The sequence below is a fragment of the Parasteatoda tepidariorum genome, chromosome 9 (assembly GCF_043381705.1).
Source record: "Parasteatoda tepidariorum isolate YZ-2023 chromosome 9, CAS_Ptep_4.0, whole genome shotgun sequence".
In the NCBI taxonomy this organism is placed as follows: domain Eukaryota; kingdom Metazoa; phylum Arthropoda; class Arachnida; order Araneae; family Theridiidae; genus Parasteatoda; species Parasteatoda tepidariorum.
This window is the reverse complement of record NC_092212.1, coordinates 69,014,767-69,032,649: the sequence shown is the minus strand read 5'-3', so window position 1 is coordinate 69,032,649 and position 17,883 is coordinate 69,014,767. Positions and strand designations below refer to the sequence as shown.

The window sequence follows — 17,883 nt, the reverse complement described above, 5'->3', positions numbered from 1 at the left end:
GATATTTTAATAATGTGGTTGTTTGGTTTTCATTTCAATGTTTTTATCATGTGTTTATCCTTTTGTTATATATTTTACCCATTCAATCTTACAAATTTTTTACACTTATTAATCATCCTAAATATTTCATTTAATGCATTTTTTATTTTAAGAATAGAGCTGGTTAGACTGAGGGTTGATATTTATATACAGTGCCAGCGAAAGACGTTTTGTAACTTCAGGCGATACTGACTTAAATTTGGAAAAGACAACTGAATTTTAAAAAAAATAATAATTTTTTACATAATAATAATTTAGTCACAATGCTGTAGGAAATTGCTTCTTGTATTTTAAATTACAATATTATGAATAACATGTAAACTTTTTTTACCCTAGGTTTTATGAATTATAAATATTTTTCGATATTTAATGCTAATAAAAAAATATTTTGTGAAGCAAAATAATAGGTCTCTAAACCAGAGATGTCAAGTTTCTTCCAACCCAAATGGAAGAAATAAAGAAACTCCTTTTCAAGAGAAATCTAAAATTTAATAATTTTTTTAAGCAGTTTATAATAACAATTTAGTTTAAATAATAGTAATAATTTCTGTTAAGTGTGAATGCTGAAACAGACTCTCCAAGTAATTTAATGCATACATTTTAAAATTTAAAAAAAAAAGATTGAATTAAATAATATAACAAAAATTACATGAATAATATAAAAATTGTTATTTAAAACAAATTAGAGGTGTATTTTCTAGTACTATAAATTCAATTTGTTTTAATTTGAGCTATTGGAATAATATTCATTGCTAAACAATTGTATAGATTATTTTTAGTTTCTTCCTGTTTTTCCCTGTTTCTTTGTCTGGGAGAAATAGGTTTTTTAGAGATGAGAAATACCAACCCTGATCTAAATACCTAAAAATAACTACTCCGTAGCTAGATGTAATTAATTATACTCAAACCGCCTCTGAAATAATGTGGTACATATATAAATTTCATAAAAAAGAAACTAAAATAGTTAATATAATAGTTACTCTTTAAAATGAAGTAAATGTAAAATTGTTTTTTATTTTCAGATATTATGAATTTAATTGATTTAAAGTTAAGGTCTTCTAATGAAACTTATTGCTAAACAATTGTAATGGTTATTTTTAGTTTCGTGCAGTTTCTTCCAATTTATCCAGTTTCTTCCATTTGTGCCCCTTTCATTTTAACCAGTTCCTTCCACTTTGTGCAGTTTCTTCCATTTTGTCCAATTTCTCCCACGGTTCTGGAGAAAATAGGTTTCTTCCGCTTAAAATGCCAACCCTGATTTAAACAAACAATTTGTATTATCCCAATATGCCATATTTTTTAATGGATTAGTTTTAAAGGTTAAGACTCAATGCATACCCGTCACTTATATTCTTTTAAGGGTAACTACCACAGCTCAGTATACCCTACACTGATGTTATTTTAAGGTTAAGTACCACTGCCTGGTGTACTCTACCATACTTTACAATAATAGAGCCACGTATTGAACTGTAAAGTAATTACTCAGGTATATCATGCATTGGGACAATAATTAACGATCTGTCTTAAAATAACTATCTTAGAAATTCTGTTGCAAGATGCAATTAATGGTATTATATTAGTAATCATGATGTCATTAGAAACTTATTTTATCATAATATTAACTTAGAAGCTTGCCTACACTTAATTTTTCTTGACTAATTCAAAATTATGAATAAGTAATAGTATTTAAAAAACCTAAGTTTGCAGCATAATAATGCTTTTAAAATTTTTAATTCAATATGAATTTGATCCAAATAAATATGTTATTAGTGTTATATGAGTAACTTTTGCAAATAAGTGAACTTTTTTTTCTTTTTTTAGTTTCTATCAGTAAAAATTTCTGTCAGTATTTTCTGCATTTCATTTATAAATGTCTTCTTAACTCTAAACTATGATACTGAAAATCACAAATTAGGCTTCATTTATAAAAATGATTTATATTTCAAAGACTTTTGTTTTCATCATCGTTTCTCTCTTTTTAATCAATGTGATTTAAATGCAGGTTCATTTTCCTTTATTAAAAAGAAATCCTACAATTTAAGCATATTAGGGAATTTCTCTTTATTATTATAACGTTATGAGCAATGAAAGAAAGCAGGAAAAAAACTTTTTTAGTCTTCATCAGTGTTCAAAACAAACTTCCTGCGAAACAAACTTGCTTGCATTTGTGTCACATTGATTTTGTTCAGTATTTTCTCTTTTGTTATTGAAGTTCAAATGAAATATGTATAAATAAAATATATGTACTAAAGTATGCAGTCAGCTTGCAACATATATACTTGTTTACTATATACTAACTATTGTGATTTATTGTTATTATTTTTTGGTTTTATTTCCATTGTTTGGGTTGTTTAATGTGATGTTTTTATCTAAAGTTTTCTTTAGAATCTAGTCACAATAAGTTTTATAAATAAAATATAGGGATTTTCTTAGTTTGATGGAAATTTAAAAGAGTATTATTTTGAAATTCTTTTATGAGAATAATATGTAGAGTATAATAAAAATATTTCCTTGTAACATTCCAAGATTAGGCATTCATATAGACTACTTTTAATTTCAAATCATATGAAGTATTAAGTCATGTCCCTTTAGATCTGAAAAGATCTAATAATGTATGTCTTTTTAGATATAGTGCTCTAAGAAGATTTGATAACATACACGAATTTTTAAATCTCAATTAATATTACATAACATGTAATTGGTACAAATTTAAACTATGCAGTTTTGTATTTATTGTGTTTTATTTTTTTAAATTTTATTATAACTTTAGCAATTTGGTTTATATCTAGCTATGAAATCTACTTTAAAAAATAAACTCTTAATAAAGTTATCTGCTCATCTCACATCGAAAAGGTATTTGTTTACTTTAGATGAAATTTCTAATTGCTTTGCCTGTTTGTGTAAAAAATGTGAATTTTAAATATTCACCTTAGTTTTTATTTAATTTATTTTATAATTGCAATCTGGAAATAACTTTTAAAATGTAATTACTTAATATCAATTATTTTTTACTTGCAGAATTATTCATGTTTAGTTGATGGATTTAATATCCTTTAATCGCTGGTTTAATTTCATAACCTTTAATTGCTTGGTTTAATTTCATACTCTTTAATTGCTTGATTTAATTTCATACTCTTTAATTGCNTAATATTAATTATTTTTTACTTGCAAAATTATTCATGTTTAGTTGATGGATTTAATATCCTTTAATCGCTGGTTTAATTTCATAACCTTTAATTGCTTGGTTTAATTTCATACCCTTTAATTGCTTGATTTAATTTCATACCCTTTAATTGCTGGTTTAATTTCATACCCTTTAATATTTTTTAATGTTCAAATTACTTTTTTTTTTATAAAGTGCACTATGTTTTCAAAGTGTTCTATTCTTTATTTTTGTTTGTGACTACATAACTGTTCAATGTTCGTTATATCCTTGAGCAATGCAATTTTCTTTAACCTAAAATTATTCTCATCTCTTTCATTTGATTGATTTCCCAATGAACTGCAAGTTTTTTTTTCTTGCTCTTTTATTAAAAAAAAAAAATTCTGTTCTCCTTATAGATTTCCCACTCTTCATTGATTTTGCGTATGAATAATGTTTTTATTGTAATAGTCATGATTTATTTTTTTCAAATTGTCTATTTTTAATTAAAAATATTTTCATCAGTGTAATACTTATATTAGCTTAGTTTGTCAAAAAATATTTTTACTTATAAATATTTTGGTGTTTTTGTTTTTATTTAATATTTTCCCATTGTAAATATATTTCAGATCATTTGTTCAACAAGCATATTTTTAACATCAACTCAGTTAGTATGACTCACTAAATTGAAAGAAGCTTAGTGTCTGCTATTTTAATCTATTCATTGAAATAATTGATGTCCATGCATGCATTTAAGTTATTATTATTATTGAACAGATTCTCATTTATTTATATAATTTTTTATTATGAACTTGTGTCTATACCATATTAATTTCAATTATGCTTATTTTCAGAATCCAAGCAATTCAGTATCAGAGTAGCTTTTTAAATAATAATAAATAAAAAAATTGGATCAAAAGGGCTTTAGATTTTTTTTTTTTAAATGTGGTCTATCTTCATATTAATATTGTATGCTATTTCATGAATCAACATGGCAAACATTGACTAGAGGGGGACAAGACTTATCTATTCAGTCATAAGTAGCTAATTGACAATTGTTAAAAAAGAAACAAATTTTTTCCTAATATCAGTTATTTTATAAGACAAAAAAGTCTTTTGTAAGAACAGTCTTAATAAATTTTTATGGTTGCCCAACAAAATCTCAGTTAAAAAAATGAAGTATGTTTACTTAATGATTTAACTGAATTTCATTTTAAAAAAATTTGAACCAATCTGTTTTGATCTCCCTTTTTTGTTAACCGTGTAAAATTTATAATTTAATCGTTCTTACATGAATAAGACTATGAAATTTCTTTCTTAGCATTTTTATTACCTTTCAGTCATTATAAAAATGAAATCAAGATTGATGTTGAGATATCTTTATTAGTTATTTTCATTGCCAAATTATTTCTTCATTGGTGTAATCTTTATATTCAAACTTCATTGATTAATATTTTCAATTACTTTTTTATTTCATTTTCTTTTTTTTTTATAGAAATAAGTAAAAAAGATAATAAAACTTCTGGCTGCATTTGTGGTTGTTCAAGCATAGTTCTTTCAGTACTAATGTGAAAGTTCAATAAATTTATTGAAATTTCTAAAGAGAATTAATATTTTTGTTTCTTTTCATAAGTTGGTAGAAACAGTTTATAGTATGCCAATAGTGTTTTACATTTGAAGCAGAATTATCTAAGTATCTTGGGCAAATAACCTCAAACTTTGCGTTACAATGCAAAATATAGTAGCTCATAAATTATAGTACATAATAATATTGGTTTATTTTGGAGTTTGCATGAAAGGTCACACTTAAAAGTTAAATGTGTAAAATAAAAATTTATGTGTATAGTGGAGTTTCCAAAAATAAGTTAGAGAAATGTTCATATAGTACGCCAATTAGAACTTCAATTTTCTGACTTAATGTAGATAAAAGAAAATAAAAATATCAGGATAAAAAGATTAAAATTAGCTTGGCGTTTGAAACTCTTTAAATTTATCGTAACATGTATTTGTATTAGTTGACGAGCATTCAGTTTTTAAACTTGCATTTCAGACTAATTTTTTAGATTATATTTATTTCTGGGCATTTTTTATTGTGTGCATTTTCATTTATTGTTTATAATATCAACTATGATTCTAAATCTGTTATCTCAGGGAATGAACCTTATTTTTAGTAAAAATATTCTTTTTGAACTTACATATTTTTAAACTGCATATTTATAGTATTTATTTGCAAATTTAAAAAAAATTATTTTATTAATATTGATTTATTTTCAACCAATTACTTATTTTTATCAGTATTTAATTTTATTCATTTTTTTAATTATTAGTAACATTAAATTGTTGCAGTTATTGTTTAGCATATTGATTTTACTAAGTTTGTATTTATTCTTGGCGTTTACATATATTTAATCTGCATACATATATTTATATTTACATATATTTATTCATTCACTAGTTAAAAACAATATAGAATTATTTTGAATCACTTTCATGAAAATTTTATTTTATTCAATTTTTATTTATTTGAAACATCAAACTTAAGCAGCTATAGTTTAGTATATTGTTTTATTACATTTGTATTTATCCTTTGCATTTACGTATATTTTACGTGTAATCTACAAATTAAAAATAATTAAACTATTTTCAAGCAATTAATCATTTTTATTAGCAATTTCAAGCAATTTATGACTTTTTTCATATTTTTATTTCTTTATTATTTAATTTTATTTATTTATTTGAAACATCAAACTGTAGCAGCTATTGTTTAGCATATTAATTTCTTACTTAGTTTGTATTCATTCTGTGCTTTTATACAGTTTTTCAAGATAGTATTTCATTAAAAGATTTATACTTATGCTTTGAAAAGGATTGTCTTGACCTTTCCTGAAACAAATGAAATTTTGCTGTTTAATATTATGAACTGTGAAATTTGTGACTTTAAATGTGCTTAAATTCATCAAGTCAAAATCATTGACTCCTTGAATCTATCACCCACCCTAATCCGCCCTTGCTAAGAATGCCTTTCTTTTTCTGTTTATGACGTCCTTAAAATCAAATAATGCACTTTTTTATATAGAATTTATGCCTGCATTAATTAAATGCATTGTACTGTTAAAAATAGTTTATTCATTTACACTTATTTTTTAACTAACTTATTTTATTATTGTAGAATGATTTTTCACAATATATATATATATATTTTNATATATATTCTATGTTTATCGATTTATAATTCATTTCTCTGGATTGATATGTTTTCAAATTGCTTTTATAGTCTTTTTTTTAAATTAAGTAAAATCTCGAAGTATATTTTAAAATATGTTTATTGTTGTAGAATTTCCTGTTGAATAAAATAACCATTCATATTCTAAGTTAAAAACCTGAATTTGACTTGTTTTTTATCATATTTTTTATTACTATCCAAAAGAAAAATCTTTTCGAGAGACATTTCACTTTACTAAGGATTTTTGAGGTCTGAAATTTGAAATCTATTAAATAATTTCAAATCAAAATTTTATGTTTGTAAATTATGGCAATTTTATAATTTTGACTGACAAATTATATTATACGAAATGAATTTCTTCCATTTAAAAATACTTTTGAAGTTCTCATCGCAGTTGGCAACTTCATTTGTGACCTAAAAAGGGGGACCTTTATAAGACAGCCTTCTGTTGTACATATAATGATACTGTAAATTCTGCTATTTTGTGTTGCAGATTGACACAGTAAATTCTGCTCCGGCCCTCTGTTACATATTGATTAGTTAATTCTGCTACTCGACTTTATGCTGCAGATTGACACAATAAATTCTGCTATGGCTTTCTGTTGCATATAGATACAATAAATTCTGCTACCCGACTTTGTCCTGCATATTAACACACTAAATTCTGCAATTTGGTTTATATTTTGGTCATTTCATAAGACCAAAATATAAACCAAACTGTGGAGTCTTAAAAAATAAAATGTGCTTGGCCAATTCTTAGATGCAAGAGAAATTGGAATAACGTTTTGAAAATTATAGAATATATTCGTTAAAGGTCATACTTTTCAAAGTATGAAAAATATTTCTTTCCCTAAAATTGGTTACTGATTTTAAAAAATACGACATATTTGTTGGTTCTCTAAAGTAATTGCGGCTAGTATTTTTTTATAGCTAAATAATTCAAATTTTTAAGACAGACTTATTATAATATATTAATTGTACTATTTTTATGTTTTTGTTCATTTACGCTATGTGTTGAGCATAATTTGCTAATTATTATAGCCAAGGAATATACCATTTAATCTTTCTATAGAAAAATTTATTATGTAATGCATTTCTTACTAATAAAAGTTTTTGTGTTGGAAACACAAACAATATTTCATTAAACAACTTGTTTGCTCATTTAATGCAGGTTGTAACATAATTTTAATTGAAAAATGATACATGGAAACTATTTTTAACTATTTTATAATGGTTTACAATTGTTATAAAATTTCTTCATTTATTTTAAGTTGTACTATATGTTTCAAATTTTTTATATGAACAAATGAATTTATTGTATGTTTCAAAATTTTAAAGAATTGTTTCAATAAATTCTTCCCCAAAATTAATAGTTAGTGGTTTTTTTATAAATTTTATATTTAATACTATTAGTTTTAACTATTTTGCATAATGTATTTCACTAACTACGGGAACTTTTGATATGCAACACTTAATTATAAGCTAAGCTTTTTTTTTAATTTTTTTTGAAGGTGCCTAGCTGAATTATCAATAAGAAAAAAAACATAAGACTGGCAAGTGTTGAGAATGGATGGCTATTTTTTAGCGCTTGAAACGCGTTGGGCTTTTATTTCCATTCGCATGTATTATTTATGTTTTATTAATCAAATAAGGTAAATTTCTGTTGGTTAATGACAACGATTTATAAACTTGTGCAGAGAATGAAATAAAACAGGATGNTCCATCTTTGAAAATTTGATTTCCGGAAGCTTTTGTGATCAAGGATTTTTTGAAACGTCTGAACCTTCGATCTCCGGAAATCCGGATTTTTTCCGGAGCACAATCAGCCCTGCAAATAATAATGAAAAATTAAGTGTTTATAGCTTTCTTTGAAAATCTCATTACTCAGAAACTTTTGTATTTTGTTATTTAAAATTACTTACTTTAATATGGTGTAGAAATTTTTATACTTCAAATTTAAAAATAAATAAATAAATCTGTGCCAATAAAAATTCTAAAAAAGATTTTAAATAAATATATATTTTTTTTGATAAATATGCACATGGAATTATCTTTGGATAAACGAATTTTATAATTGCATACAAAAATTTGTCGACACACATAAAAATTTCTCAAAATATGACGGAAAAAAATTTACATCAAGGGGCCCCAAATTTCCACCCCTTACCTGACTAAAATATTGGGCGCATATTTTCCTTCTAGCAACTATCCGCTGAGTTGTGATGACTCAGCGCATAGAGCGCTTGCCTCCCAATGAGAGGCTGGTCAATATGAATTCTCGCTCACACTGACTTTAGTGTTGACAAAAAATATTCTCAGTGGTAGATGGATCATGAGCTTGAGTCCCGTTGCCATCAGGCTAACCACGGGAGGTTATCTTGGTTTTCCTCTCCATGTAACGCAAATGCGGATTAGTTCCAGCAAAAAGTCCTCCGTGAAGGTAAATTTCTCCTAATTACACAATCCAGTTGTTCCCTTGTCTTCTGAATTGGGTTCAAAATTACAAGGCTACAGAGTTGGACACTGATAATTGTAAACTCAAAAATTGGGTTGGCTAACGACGATTATAAAAATAAAATAAAATTTCCTTTTAAAAAATAAACAATTTAACATTTTTTCTTTCCTTCGGACTATAATCTTTTTCGTCCTGGGTGATAATTAAAAGAGAAAATAAATTAACTTAATTTTAAAGTGTAAATATATGCACAATGATGTAATATGAGTAAATGATGTAATCAGAGTAGTCCAAAACAACATATTTTATTAATTTTTGGAGACATTTAAAAAAGCAATTTTGCAACAATGGAGCAGATCGTAGAAATTATTTCACATAAACTATAATTACAAATAGTTACCAGTAATTCAAGTTTTATTGCAGCACAAATTATTGACCAATGATGCAATCATTTATTTTTATTGACAAATTGAATTAAAATAAAAATTATTCATTGCTATTATGAAGTAAAATTTATACTTCGAACCTACTCCACTCTAATTTCAAACAACATGGAGTAAATTTGAAGAAAAAAATTGCAAAAAGAGTATTTTAAAGCACATAGGAATTAACACAAATTTAAAAAAAATTTTAGCAATATGAGTGGCAATACCTACACAGTATGAAATTATGTATGCATAAATACAATGTTTATATGCTTCAGTCGATTCTACTTATTGCATCACACGTTAAATTATTATTTCATTTTATCTGGCATACTTATGAGATAAGCAATTTAATCAGCTTCAATGGCTATCGATTCTATTTATTGCATCACATGTTAAATTATTATTTCATTTTATCAGGCATACTTATGAGATAAGCAATTTAGTCAGCTTTAATGGCTATCGATTCTATTTATTGCATCACATGTTGAATTATTATTTCATTTTATCAGGAATACTTATGAGATAAGCAATTTAATCAGCTTTAATGGCTATCGATTCTATTTATTGCATCACATGTTACATTATTATTTCATTTTATCTGGCATACTTATAAGATAAGCAATTTAATCAGCTTCAATGGCTATCGATTCTATTTATTGCATTATATGTTGAATTATTACTTCGTTTTATCAGGAATACTTATGAGATAAGCAATTTAATCATTTCATTTTTGTATTATATATACAGTTTACCATTATGAGAATAGTGAATACAATTTTTTCACCATTTAATGGGGAGGAGGGGGGGTTAAATTTATTTAATGCATAACAAGTTTAATACATTTTTTTTCTGGAATAGTGCAGGGTTCCCACTCAATTTTGTGAGGAAAAAAAATTCCCTGACTTTTTCAGGTAAATTTCTATGAAAGTCGAGACCACGTTTTATCTATATCAGGTAATTTTTCATCAGATAATTTTTATTCTCTTATTTGTAATGCCAAATATTAGGTTTTCTGTGTAAAAAAATATCATTAAACGAGGATGAAAACATTTCAGTCTAACTTAAATGTTAAATTTTACAACAATTATAATAGATGCAGGGTTGCCACAGAAAAAAATGAACAAAATAGTTGCTTTTAGTAGCCTAAAGCATGAAAATAATTGCTGAACCTAAATTCATCAAAATATGACTAAAATTTTATTAAATTATTTAAATGTCACATACCATGATACATTTAGTCAAGTTGGTAGCAAATATGATAATATTTATATAAATGTTAGTGTTCTAGCACTAAATTTTCACATAAAAAAATTAGAATATTTTCAGAAAATTAAATACTTTTAATTACTAGAATTCATTCAAAAAATACTTTTTCATTAAAAATTCCCTTTTATCAAAAATTACTTTAGCAAATATATATATATATTGTGAAAAGTAATTACTCAAATTTAAAATTCACTGATAATATTGTATTAAAAAATTTTATTTTAAAAAAAAACAAGCAGAATTTCGCAACAATAATCACCGAAAAGGTTATCCAGAAACAAAATAGAATTACAACAGAATCTGTGCAAATTGAACGAATTAAAAAGTAATGACTCAAATTTGCAATTCAAAATCTTTTTTTTTTTAAGAAAAGAAAAAATTCAGTGTGTTTAGAAGCTCCCGAGGACTGCAGGTTTTCAACCAATTTATGCTAAAAAAAACATCTTCAGAAGTACAGAAAAGTCACCCAATAGTGTCCTTTTCTTAAATATAGTTGTTTTTTTTAGTCTTTTCAGGTAAAAAAAGTTGCAACAGTCGCCTCATGCCGAAAATAGTTACATTTTAGTCGTCTGGGGCAACCCTTTGTTAGAATTATTTAACTCGAATCTCAATAACTGATTTCTGTTATCGACAATTTCAAGATTGGTAACTTTCTAGGTTTTTGTAAAAAAAAATTGCGATTTCCCCCAACTATTCCCTGTTCTCACTGACCCGTGGTAACCGTGCACTAATGAGCTATGCAATGAAAGCTCAATTTCGTGGATGTTTTATTTACATAACTGATAGATGAACACACTAAATACAATATTTCCATCCTTCCTTGGCAATTGATCTCGGTATTCCATAATAAAAAGCTTTATAGTATTTTTCTTTATCTGGAACACTTATGAGACACACGGTGAAAGCACAATCACACGGATGGATATATGAACAGTAAATACAATATTTTCGTCATTCAATGGCTATTGAATGTATTTATAAAATAATAATTTTTTTAAATTTATTTACCTTTTAATTTTTAACACTCATAAGACGTATAACGAAAGTATAATCTCATGGATGAATTATTTACATCATCAATTTATGAACAGTAATATATAAATAGTAAATACAGTAGGGAACCAATTATCCGGAACGGTCGGGACCATCGCTATTCTGGATAACTGATTTTTCCGGCTTTCTGAATCGCTACAAAAAGCCGTTTTTTTATTGTTAAACCCAACTAAAAAAAAAAAAAAATTGGAAATAATCTTAAAAATAAGAAAAAACGATGAAGTAATACACTAATGATTATTTCCAAAATGATGGTAAGGTAAACATCTTTAAAAAAAGGAAAAAAAATCGTAAAATCATATGAGGGGAAATTTTTTTTTTTTAAAATAGCGAGAAAATGTATTGAATTTCGTTCCGGTTTTTTGGTTTTCCGGATAACGGGTTCTGTACTGTACATTATTTCCGTACTTCAATGGCTATTGATTTCGGTTGTTGCATAATAACAAAATTCATATACAGGGTGTAAAAAAGGTTGGTATCAGTCAAATATCTCGAGAAATATGGGTCGGATCGAAAAGTGAAACTAGAGAAATATTCAGAATTTTAGGTACTTTGGGATAATCTGGTCAACCATTTCCGCACTTTGAGATTATCCCGTCAATCATTTACATACTTTGAGATTATCCCATTCTGCCAAACGCAATATCGCCAAAAGCTAGCTTCTGCACCAATAACTACAAATTTTATCATATTTACTGTGTAATCCTAACTACTGGAGTTAGTTTTCTTTAGTGTGTTGAAATATGCTGCTTTTTTTACTCCACTGCAAAATGATTTGCATTCGGTATTTACCTAGCACCGAAGAGAGTGTTGTGGCATATTTTCAAGCATTTTTTTTTTTGTAGTTTTAATTAAAATTTAATGTGTTGAGAATGTTTACTTTGGAAAATGCTTTTCATTACGATGGTGCCAAAGGATTTGTACATTTTAACGAGCGTTGACAGATCGACAGGATAGTACCAATTTTGTAAAAGTTATCCTATGATACCAAACTCTGTCTTTCATCCTCATTCCCGGGGACAGGTTAAATCTTAATTTCTTAAATATGAAGTCCTATTTTTTATTCCAGAAAAAAGTAACCCTATTTGTGCATAGGCATATGCATTTTGTTTCATAGTTGGCGCTGTAACCGAGAAAATAAAATAGTGTATAAACTGTTTTAAATGGTGGTATCTCGAGAGATTGAAAAAATGTGTTTATTTTTTAGTTCTCAAATGTCTTTATGTTTTTCTGTTATTGAAAAAAAATTTATACGTGTCTATTTATATACTTTAAAATCTGAGAGGTCTAGAGATTTGTCATTTTTAACATTTTTCAAACTCTATTTAATTTTACTTGATTACAACATAATTCATTATGTGAAGCATTACTTTTTTCTGAAGAATCCAAATCTGCAACTATAAAAAAAAAAATAGTGGTTCACATATAAAATTCTAAAGTTGCCCAACACCTTGTCATTTTTAACATTTTTCAAACTCTATTTAATTTTACTTGATTACAACATAATTCATTATGTGAAGCATTACTTTTTTCTGAAGAATCCAAATCTGCAACTATAAAAAAAAAATAGTGGTTCACATATAAAATTCTAAAGTTGCCCAACACCTGCCTCCAACGGGTGAGTTTAGTATCATTGGATAGCTTTTAAAAAATATTGATTATTCGATCCAATGTATATTTATCGAGATATTTGACCATTTTTAAATTTTTTTTTTTTTTACATCCTGAACATATTTTTTTACATGGAACATTCATGAGACATGGAATGAAAGCATGATCTCATGGATGGATTACACTGGAAAAAATTTTTGTTGTTGTTGTATTTATACAAAGACTTGATCTTGCATAATTCGAGCGAGGTGATTTCAAATTAGTTTAGCTCCTAAAAATACATATTTTTTTAATGATATTTTTAATCTACTTTTTGTACACTGGGGAAAATCTTTTTTGTTGCATTTATACAAAGACTTGATCTTGCCTAATTCGAGAGAGGGAATTTCAAACCTGAAATTAGTATAGCTCCTAAAGCTATGGATTTTTTTTTAAATGATATTTTTGATCTATTTTTTTTTAATTGAAGTATACCATTTTAAAAATGTTATACATAACAAGGAATCAGGTAAATGCTGCAACAAACTTCAAGAAGAATTAGGGCACATTATTAAGATTGAAATAGAATAGGAACCAATGCCCAGAAATGTTGTTCTGCAAGGCTAGTGGCGATTTTCTATTCAGAAGCACACATAGAATCAATTCATAATAAGAAAGCGCCTCTAGTAGTGTATGACGACATTTCCAGGCATGGGTTCCTATGCGTTTTCAATCCTTATGTGCCCGAACTTATCTAGAAGTTTGTCAGAACATTTACAAGATTCCCTGTTACATATAGCGTTGTACATTTTGACTAAAAAAAAAGTGCTTTTTATAAACATTTAGTAGCTTGGTGACAGAAACAGATTTGAAATCAGCAATGTGAAAATATTCAGTATCCATTAAAAAAACAAAACATCTGTTCCCCAGTGTTATCAATATATCTTCATATAATATTTTCACTCTTAAATGGCTATTGAATCTATTTATTGCATAATAAAAAGTTTATGTATATGTATTTATCTGGAGCACTCATGAGACATATAATGAAAGCATGATCTCATGGATGGATTATTGACCTCATCGATATGTGAACAGTTGGGATCTTTAAAGCAGTTGCTAGAGCACCGGAAATCTGCTTTCACAGTAATTGATGGATTGTAAGGAGGCATAAGAAATGCATGCAAACCGATAGAAGAAATGTTTGTATCTCTAACACAAATATATGATAATTTCGGAACAGCATCTTTCTGACATTTAAACAGTGCACGATCATTGATGAGTGTATGACCTATGAACAATTCTTTAATCTTAGCACAGTTATCTAAAATAATATGAACCCCTTCGTTAGATATATCAGTACCTTCTACATCTAAAGTTTCTAATTGAGGAAGAATCTCAATCAGGGATTCAATACCGCCGTTGTTAATTCGAAAGCAGCCTTCGAAATATAAAGCCTTTAGGCATTTGAAGGTTGTAAGAATGTGCAAGTCTTGACTAGTTAAAAAATTATTGCAGCCTCCCAGATCCAAGCAAGTTAAATTAGGCAAAGAAAGGTGGGGCTGAGATCCGAAGAATGTACTAGGTGACAATTCAGACTCTCGGATACTCAGGTGAAAGATATTGGGAGGTAAATCACTGATAGATACATTCGGCAAAGAACAAGACACCAGGATAAGCTTCTTGAGGTTTGGACTTTTGTTTGATATTTGCCAAAAGCATGACTTCTTCACAATAACAAGAGAGAAAGGATTCATTGGACTATTGTATTTTGGCTTGAGTAGATGGAATTCTTGTAGGTTGTTAGTGAAATGGTTATTAATGAGGCTTAGAAAGAATCTTTCTTGGAGAGGCTTCTTTACAACAATAATTCTTTTAAGAGTGAAATCGTCAGACAAAATTCTCCATCTTTGGCAAACCCTTAAAGACAATGTATATGCTTTATTATATTTGAAATAAAACATTTTGACCACAAAACATAGAAACTTAGATACAGAAGTAGAATTTACAATAAATGAATTCATAATCACAACCCTAGCAACAATTTTACCTTAGCCCCAGTTTGGCTGACAATTGGCTCAATATAGGTCCTATATGAACATGCACCTAGGAACCAACATTGGTATGTCTAGGTCCTATATAGGGACAGATATGAGACCTATATTGGCTGGTTAATAAACATAAAATATAGAGTGAATTTGATAATTATCAACAATACTTTACCAATATCAGCCGGATATAGAATTAATTTTATATAGGGCTGATATTGGTGGTAAAGTGGCTATAAAATATCGGGTAAATCGGACAATTCTATTTAGGGCTAATATAGGGGAAATAACGGCTCTTTGAAACCCTATTGAGCCAAGATGTGAATATTGGTCCAAAATATATTTACAAATAATATTATTATAGGTAAATACCAGAAAAAATATATACAAATGGAAAATATGCCAAATATAAATTCTAGTTTTAATATGTCTAAATAAATATACAAGAATATTTATACATAAATGTAATCCATGATTTCTTGAAACTTCTGGACATTTGGATTTCCATAAACTTCTGAATTGCAATTAGCGAAAAATCCAGATTTTTTCCGGAGTACAATCATCTCTGCTTAACTAAATTTTTGTGCCCCATTTACGATTTTAAGCATATTTAATGTGATACAGCACATAAGCGGAATTACTGCAGGAATTATTTCCGCACAAATTCTTTTTATAACTTATTCTGCAATAAACATCAACTCACTAAATTGTATTGACAAAAATAATTTTTTATAAAGACAATATTCATAACCACCCCTATTGAGATAAAATGTGTCATTACTGCTTGAGGCTTATATATATATATATATCATAAGTGCACAAAAACAATATAATCCATAATGAAATACACTTTCGCAAAATCTTATGTTATAAAATAAATTTTTATCCCTGTGGCAGAATTTTTTCGAGCTTTCTGCAACAATTTTCTCTAGTACTAATACCTTTCTGAAAATAATTTTTGATAGTAACAAATACATATATATATTACTAATTTCAACAACAACAATACTAACAGAAGCATTTCCTGTTTACAAAATTTTTTTTTTAAAAAAAGCCTTTATATACAGAATAGAACAGTATTATAATTTTTTTAATTATATAAATGCAAGAATTTTTTTACTATACATATTCTGCTATTATTAGCAATATTCTCCTGTTCTAAAATTTTTTTTTATGTAATTAACTTTGTAAAATTTAATCTATATTTGGAAATTACTTCTTATAATATCAATCAGTCATTGTGGAATTTTTTTTATTCTTAAAGCAAAGTAAAAAAAAAAATTATGAGCGTTTCTGCTATCTCTGAAATGCGGTAAAGGCATTTTTTGAAAATAATTCTGCACAAAAAGAAAAAAAAAGCTCTGCAGAAAGAAAAAAAAAATCTTTCCAAATATACTACAGATAAAAAATATTGAACTTTTTTGCTTCCCAAATAAAAAATCCTTCTGCAAAAATCTCTGCAATGTTTTGCAACAAGAAACAAACCACTGGTGAAACTTAGAAATAATAATTTTATTGTAATGATAGGAATCTATTTTGTTTGGTTGTTTTCTTACAGTAATGCATTCAAAAGAACATGCTTTTATATACCAATTTTATACTAGTATATTTTTCATTAAGATACAAAGGTAAATATACTTCTAAAAATAAAAATGCTCTTAAATAAATAAATCTTGATTATATTTTGCAAATTAAGAGCTGAAAAATAATTTTTAATTAAAGTATTAATGTTCATGGCTGTCAAAATTAGGTTTCATTTCAGATGCAGTATATTTTGATGAACTCAACAAAATTTCCTCAAAAAGCAAGAAAAGTGTATTAGTTTTTTTTTTTTTTAGTTTCTTGCAGGCCTGGAAATTGTCAAGACTTGGTGATTATTCTCGCACAAATCACGATACGGAAATCTCTCCGAGAAGTTTAACAGTCATAACTGTTAAGCGAGTTTTCTAAATTTGCTCTATGTTATTACATTTTGCTCGATTCTAGAGTTTTTAGTTATAACATTTTTTTATGTTTTTTTTCAGTGAAAAGTTCTTTAAATTACACCTACTTAAATTTTAAAAATCATTTACTTTTCTTGTAAAAACAATCGCGAGTAAAAATTATAGTCTGGCAATACCTTTAGAATGAAAATTCAAGCACTGTACTATTATAATGAATAACCATTTATAAGATATACGAATTACTCTAGCTTGTTAACTTACCTGGAACACATACAGAGTTCACTGTAATCTAGTCTAGAAAAAATGTCCAATAAAATAGAATCGGGTATCTTATCCATAATTATTTTTTAGAATGGTCTAAATTAACATAAAACTGTAATTCAGCCGGTATCACAGATTGATAAGAGGGAAAAAAAAGTTATAGAATTATTGGCTCATATTTAATGGTCTAAAAATTTAAGCTACAACAGTTAGAGAAGTAAATGAGGATATTAGTTACTAAATGCGATGAAAATTAGCAAAGATCAGAGATTTTTAATAAAGATTTGTGAGATGAGAGATGCTCAAAGAGTATGATGCTGATGAGTATGTTTATATTTGTTAATTAGCGTTGGACTGCTTACTTCTGCCTGAATCAACTCCTGTTACGGTCTACCAGCCTTAGCCAAAGGGAATTTTGATAAGATTCTGATTTCA

The 17,883-nt window shown here is 27.0% G+C and overlaps 1 protein-coding gene across 1 annotated transcript; it reads right to left on the bottom strand.

The window, feature by feature from the left end:
- Nucleotides 1–9,145: 9,145 nt before the first annotated feature.
- LOC107442895 (F-box/LRR-repeat protein 12) lies at nt 9,146–17,818 on the bottom strand. The gene is made up of 2 exons (XM_016056574.3): nt 17,449–17,818; nt 9,146–15,116 (listed from the first exon to the last, which is right to left on the bottom strand). Exons 1-2 carry the CDS (start codon nt 17,523–17,525, stop codon nt 14,216–14,218), a joined length of 978 nt encoding a protein of 325 aa, XP_015912060.1. The 5' UTR covers nt 17,526–17,818; the 3' UTR covers nt 9,146–14,215.
- Between the last annotated feature and the right edge of the window lie 65 nt (nt 17,819–17,883).

What these genes read in the sequence shown, in the direction of transcription:
- LOC107442895 (XM_016056574.3), bottom strand. Translation starts at nt 17,525, where the DNA reads ATGGATAAGATACCCGATTCTATTTTATTGGACATTTTTTCTAGACTA. An exon ending in GAACTCTGTATGTGTTCCAG is followed by an intron (nt 15,117 to 17,448) that starts GTAAGTTAACAA and finishes ATTGTCTTTAAG; the next exon opens with GGTTTGCCAAAGATGGAGAA.